At 54.5% G+C, this 6,603-nt stretch overlaps 1 protein-coding gene across 6 annotated transcripts in view; it reads left to right on the top strand.

The window, feature by feature from the left end:
- The first annotated feature begins 1,084 nt into the window (after positions 1 to 1,084).
- The window catches only part of DDHD1 (DDHD domain containing 1), a 65,804-nt gene continuing 60,285 nt past the window's right edge, over positions 1,085 to 6,603 (top strand). For 4 of the 6 annotated variants that reach the window (XM_082761779.1, XM_082761778.1, XM_082761775.1 and 1 more), the window contains exons 1-2: positions 1,085 to 1,978; positions 4,608 to 4,718. In XM_082761779.1, coding sequence (XP_082617905.1) covers positions 1,093 to 1,978; positions 4,608 to 4,718 — 997 coding nt within the window. In that variant the 5' untranslated portion in view covers positions 1,085 to 1,092. The remainder of the gene's footprint in view (positions 1,979 to 4,607; positions 4,719 to 6,603) is intronic. The other 2 variants (XM_082761777.1, XM_082761780.1) reach the window with 1 other exon arrangement.

Raw genomic sequence — 6,603 nt, 5'->3', positions numbered from 1 at the left:
ACAGAGGTGAGCACCCCATTAGATATGGGTGGGAAGGGTCCTCACACAAATCATGGAATCGGAGAATCATTAGGGTTGGAAAAGCCCTCCAAGATCATCTGGTCCAACTGCTCCATTACCACCGTCACCCACAAAACCACGTCCCCAGGCACCACAGGATGAGGGGGAACGGGCTAAAGTTGCGCCAGGGGAGTTTTAGGTTGGATGTTAGGAAGAACTTCTTCACTGAAAGGGTTGTGAGACATTGGAACGGGCTGCCCAGGGAAGTGGTGGAGTCACCGTCCCTGGAGGTCTTTAAAAGACGTTTAGATGTAGAGCTTAGGGATATGGTTTAGTGGGGACTGTTAGTGTTAGGTCAGAGGTTGGACTCGATGATCTTGAGGTCTCTTCCAACCTAGAAATTCTGTGATTCTGTCCAACCTCTCCTTGAACACCCCCAGGGACGGTGACTCCACCACCTCCCTGGGCAACCCGTCCCAACGCCTGGCTGCTCTTTCTGAGCAGAAATGTCTCGTTTCCAACCTGAACTTCCCCTGGCACAACTTGAGGCCATTCCCTCTGGTCCTATCACTCGTTATCTGTGAGAAGAGGCCAACCCTCCAGCCGACACCTTCCTTTTGGGTAGTTGCAGAGAGCAGTAAGTTCTCCCCTGAACCTCCAATTCTGACTAAACCCCCCCATTTCCCTCCGCTGTTCCTCACAGGACTCATGCTCAGCCCCTTCACCACCTTCATCACCCTTCTCTAGACACCCTCCAGAGCCTCCAAAAACCCACACTGTCCCCCTTTACAAACACAGCACTAACACCAGCCAGCAGAAAGGGCGCCCCACAGCCCCCCAGACTACGATATACCCCTCACACCCCCTCAGGAGAGTGCCACGATCGCTTCACGATCGCTTCAAGACCGCCTAAAGCCCCTCACAGAGCCTCACAGAGCCACCCCCCGGGAGCTCCGGGCACCGGCGGGCGCCTGAGGGCAGCGCCGCCCCGCGGCCCCCGAGCCGCCGCCGCCCGCCCTCCCGCCCGCCCGGTGCTCCCCGCTCCGCCTCAGGCCTCCGCCCGCCCCCGGCCGCGTCGCCGCACGCGTGACGATGCGGAGCCGCCCCCGGACGAACGGAGGAGCCGGAGCCGGAGCCGGCAGCGGCAGCGGCGGCTGCGGCAGCCGCGAGCCGGGCGGCGCGGGGGCGGCCGAGGTGAAGCGAGGAGAAGAAGAAGGAGCAGTGAGGAGAGCACCGGGCGGCATGGATTACCCCGAGCCGCAGGGCGCTTGGGACCTGCCCGGGGAAGGCGGAGGGGAAAGCGGCGGCGGCGGCGGGGGAAGCGGCGGTGGCTGCTACGGGCAGGAGGAGGAGGAGGAGGAAGAGGAGGAGGAGAGCCGCGGCGTGGAGCATCCCTTGGTCCGCCCGCCTCGCCGCCACCACCTCCACCACCACCACCAGCAGCAGCAGCACCACCAGCAGCACCAGCTCCGAGCCGCGCTCTCCACCTCGTCCTCCGAAGGGGAGCCGGAGGCCGCCCCTCCGCGGCGGCTCAGCCTGAGCGACTCGGCCGGCGGCGGCGAGTTCGACTCGGCCGAATCCGGCGCCTCCCTGCGCTACTCCACCGGCACCGGCGGCGAAGGCAGCGAGGGAGCGGGGCTGGCGAGCAGCGAGAGCGGCGGCAGCGGCTTCGCCCCGGCGGCCTCGGCGCTGCCCGAGAGGAAGCGGCCGCGCTCGGGGGGGGGGGGAGGCGGCGGGCGGCCCCGCTACGAGGTGGTGCGGGAGCTGGGCGCCGAGGAGGTGCGCTGGTTTTACCGGGAGGACCGCAAGACTTGGAAGCCTTTCATCGGCTACGACTCGCTGCGGATCGAGCTGGCCTTCCGAGCCCTCGGCCCCGAGCCGCGGGAGGAGGGCGAGGCGGTGGAGCCGGTGTGCGTGAGGAGCGGGCTGTACGAGGTGGATGTGGTCAACGCCGAGTGTTATCCCGTCTACTGGAACCGTGAGTGTGGCCGGGGAACCCCCCTCTGGCAGCTGGGGGGGACACACAAGGCCCTCATGGGGTTCCCCGTTATGTGGGGGCTGTCAGTGAGTGACCCCCGAAGGGATAAGGAGGGGACGCCTCACGCACAGACACTGTGGGTGTCCCTTTGGGGTGGGGGGCACGGCAAAAATATAGCCCCATCGCCCCCATGCATGTTTTGGGGAGCCACAGACCCTTCAGCAGGGGAGCCATAGACCCTTTGCCACCCCAAAAGACACCACATGAGGCAGGGATTGGGCCCATCTGCCCAAGCAGGTTATGGGGCCGCCTCTGCCCTCTGTCCACCCCAAAAAGGGTCGCCCTGCTCGCACGGGGCACTGGGTTTACTAGGTGGCCCTTTCTGCCCCCATAACACACGCACGGAGGTGAATGGGGGGTCTGAGTGCTGCCTGTCACATAAGGAAGGGGAACGGGTGCTGCTTGATACCCACATGCATTTGGGGACATGGGGTTTGGGGGAAAAGGACCACTCTGTCTCACAGATAACGGGGCGAGGAGGTCAAGTCACAGACATCGAGCAGCATCGGGCATCCTGCCCTCCTGGACACACACTGTGCCCTGGAAATTGGGTACCCCTCACCATAAACTCGAGAGAAGGGGCACTGGATCCCCCTAATGCACCCAGAGGGCAGGAGGCACTGGGTGCCCCCCATGCCGCATGCAAACTCATGGGGGAGAGGGGGCACTGGGCGCTTCTTCGTACGCTTCCATCTGAAAAGGGATTCGGGGAGCTTTCCCTCTTTTTCCCCACTGTGCACCTGCATCTGAAGGAAAGGGGGATCTGGGCATGCACACCCTGGCATACAGAGGTGGTGGAATGGGAGATCTGAGCATCCTCTTGTTTCTTGACACGTACGGGAGAAAGTGGGAGGGAAGGTGACTGCGAACCTTTCTGCTGATGGTTCCCATTTCCTAAATGGGAATGGGTTACTGAGGGTGGAGATCACTACTCCCCCTGTCCCTCAGTATGTGTTCCCACTGTTCAGAAGGGTGAAAATGAGCAATTGTTTGTCCAGTCTCCCTGCCACATGCATGCTTCTGATCCCTTTTCTTTGATGAAGAATGATGGAAGAGACACCTGGCTTCTCTCCTGCTCTCATCCTCTCTGCTAGGAAGGTAACGGTGTTGTGCTTCAGCTCCCCCAGGCCCATCATTCTGCAGGGAGCATAACGTGGGACTTCTTTCTGCTTCAAGGGGATGCAACAGGCATCTCAGATGCACCAGTTCTTATTTCTTACCTTTCCAGCAGAGGGGTGCTTGCTTTACCACCTCAGCTTCAAAAGGAGGTGGTGATGTACGCCTTCTGTCACCCTTCCTCAAGAGGCACTGTCCCTTGCATTCATCTGCCGCCTTTGCTGGAGGAGAGGGGACTTAGGGGAACAGGTGAAGGAGCAGGCACCTCAGCTCTTCTGCCTCTTCGTTTGGAAGGAATTGTGTCCTGAGGTCTTGCTGGATGAGCATACATCTGCTCTCTTGGAACAGATGAGCAGTAGCACCGTTTACCCTCTGTCCCTGTCTCACAGCTGGACTTGCTGTCCTTCCAGGCCAAGGGAAATGTTACGGAGTAGGGTGAGAGATGCAGACTGGCCAAGCAAGCAGTAGACATTGTCCTGGCATGCACTTGGAAGCAGGCAAGGCAATTTTCTTAGATCCCCTCTGCATATTCAGAGGAGAATCACAGAGGAGCAGCAGAACTGCTTCAAAGGAGCAGATCTAAAAACTAGGGCTTTTGGTTATTTTCCCTCTTCCTTCTCAGCATCTTTACAGGAGGGAGACTATAAAAGACAATACCAGGTGGTACAATTCACTTGTGGTGTGTGACGCTTTCGTCTTTCAAATCATTGCCCCAGCAGATGGATAGTGAGCTCGAGGGGCAAGCAGAGCTCCCAGTGCACGCATGTTTTGAGTTAAAAAAGAGCCTGGGCACAGCTCCTTGTTCGGAAAGTGCATTTTTTTTTTTCTGTTAGCACCCTGAAGTCTCAACTGTTGGTTCTTGCTGCATCTGCCATGTAGTTACTGGGAAGATGCAGATAATCCAGGGGGTGAAGAAGCTGCTGCTGTCCCCCTTGCTGGCCGTGCCACAGGGACAGAGGAGAGCGAGTGAGCAGAGCTGTCAGGTAAGGCAGGATTGCTCCCAGTAATGAGAGCACGAGGCTGTACTCAGCAGCAGCTTAAAGGTTTAATTTCTTGACCCAGTGCCTCGTCCATTTTGGAAGCTGATTCAGTCTCCTTAAGCCCGAGGAGCAGATGTTTCAAGTAATAACGTGTGCTGTGCAGAGACAACGTTTGGAAGCGGAGATTCCCAAAGGCTAGCACCAGAAGCAGTGCTGGGCAGGAGAGAAACAAACCCGTGGTGCTGAGAAGACTAACGAAGGGGATATTTTTTAGCCCTCAGAAAGCTGATTAAAAGAGTGCTCAAGCCTTTTCTTCTTATCGGGCCCGCTCGTTTGCAAGGCTGAGATAAACTTCTGGTGTTTCAGGGATCTGTCAGCGTCTTCTGGCCTAACTCCTCCTCTGCTCGCACGTTGCCTTGCCTCTGCCCTGTAAATGTGAGAGTTCTCGCCTTTCTCCCGTTCTCTCCTCCCAGGTGAGGCGCTGCGTGCCCCCGTAGGCAGCTGGCCAGCGTGGCTGTGCTGCGCTGCTGCCTGGTGCTCTCTGCCTGGTTCTCTGCTGCGCCCAGGCCCGAGAAGACGGCAAGGTCAGATCCCAAGGATTCTGTCTCCTCTCGCTCTTCTGAAGACCTTGGTGTGGCTGTTATTCCCCAATTACCCCCCTCTGATACGGTGCATGCAGGTTTGGATCCGAAGGGTAGCTCCTACGCTGGTTCCCTGTGATACGGGAGGGAGGTGCTGATGGCATAACCAGATCTCACACCAGGCAAGACTGCGAGTAAAGGAGGAGGAACATGCTCTCTGACTGCACGAGCGTGAAAAACAACGAGTACAACTGACTTAAAATATGCTGAGGTGCACGCGAAAGGGTGCAGCAACTGCTCTCTGGTTTTGCTGATTCACATTTTCGGTTCAGAGCAAAGGTCAAAAGCTTTTATCTTTGTACTGGCCTGTTTTGTTGCTCTGTTTCACATCTGTACTGTACTTCAGGGAAGGCTGCTATCTCGCAGCAACAATATTGGATGCCCTGACAGTTCTTTAGCAATTGTGTCATCTCAGTGACAGGAAGATGTTGATTCTAGCTGGGCATTTGCTGAAATGTGTTTTTCACTCTTCAGCTCGTCACAGGATTCGTTCGTAGCATCAGGAATATCAGACTGAGTTACAATTTGAGCAGATTAATTACTGAGAATTTTATCCTTACCTTGTGACCTCTGGGATTTATTTAATTAGCATTGTAAAACTTGCAAAGACAGCACAAGAGGACTGAAATTATTACTGTAGGCTTCCAGATAAGTGAGTAGCTTGGAGTTGGACTGCTTGTTTTCTGTGGATATAAGGGATATTTTATATGTGGCTCTTCCATGTGAATCATTTTACGTTATCCAGACCTCTTCTGCCCTCCCAGTTGAAGAGGGCTGCTTTACACCTGTTTTTCTGTAGATTTACTTAGCCTGGTTGAGTCTGTTTAATCCAAAACTGAGGACTTCTGGGTGTCTCCGTCCTGTTCCTTGGCTCACAAGTTTGTCTTGTACGGCTGTTGGCCTGTCTGGTAGTTGCTTTTCCCTTGCTTTTTGATGGTTACGTTGTCAAGTTGCATGTATTTAGTTCTGGCAGTGTTTTCTTAAAAATTTCACCCTCCAGGTAGTCGTCTCCATCCCAGCGTGTTCTCCAGTTTGAATTCTGGCTGTGCTGGGGACACCCATCACCTCGGCTGATCTCTGGCACCTTTTAAAAGTGAAGTAGGACTTCTGTCCAAATCTGTCAGTATGTGGGGAGAAGCAACAACAAAATGTGTATTTATGCAGCCATTTGGGGAGTTTTTGGATGATTGTCTTTTAGGGAAGGCTAAAATACTCCCCTCCTGCACACAGGTTTAGTAAGGGATTTGTTTGTTATTTTTTATAGCATACAAGTTTTTGTACCTAATAGTTGCAGAAGTCTATTAAATAAAATAACCACATTTTGTATTGAAAAAAAAATGGTTCACAAGGATCATCCTTGACTGGAGATGTAAGAGTAACTTTGTTGTACTGATTAAACGGAGATTTGACTGGGCTTAGCCCCTCTGTGAGTGCTGGGGGGGATCATTTGGTCCTGATTTTAAAATCTGTATACTCAGGCTGGAATTGGGCAGGCTCAAAACTGTTTCAGATGCCTTTGAGCTTGAGCTGAAAGAGATTTCTGAGAAGTGTATACTTCTGTGAGCTGCTTTGTAAATTGGAAGAAGAGGTAGTGGTTCGCAGGTTGTAAAAAGCCTCTGCCAGTTGAGCTTTTTGCAAAATGAGATGTGAAAGCCAGGGGAGCGTTGGCGTCCCTCTGAACCTAGAATCAGTCAGGATTACTGGAAAATCTTGGAGGACAGTGGTTAGTGCTTGGCATCGGATGATGACAAAAGGCTGTTTTGTTAGCAAATTATTATTTTTTTTTGTGCTTGTTTTGATGTAGGAGGTGGAGGTCAGCAGCAAGATA

Source organism: Aythya marila, assembly GCF_965140915.1.
Source record: "Aythya marila genome assembly, chromosome: 5".
Classification (NCBI taxonomy): Eukaryota; Metazoa; Chordata; class Aves; order Anseriformes; family Anatidae; genus Aythya; species Aythya marila.
Note: the sequence above shows the minus strand (reverse complement) of the source record. Positions and strands in the feature narration are given on the sequence as shown.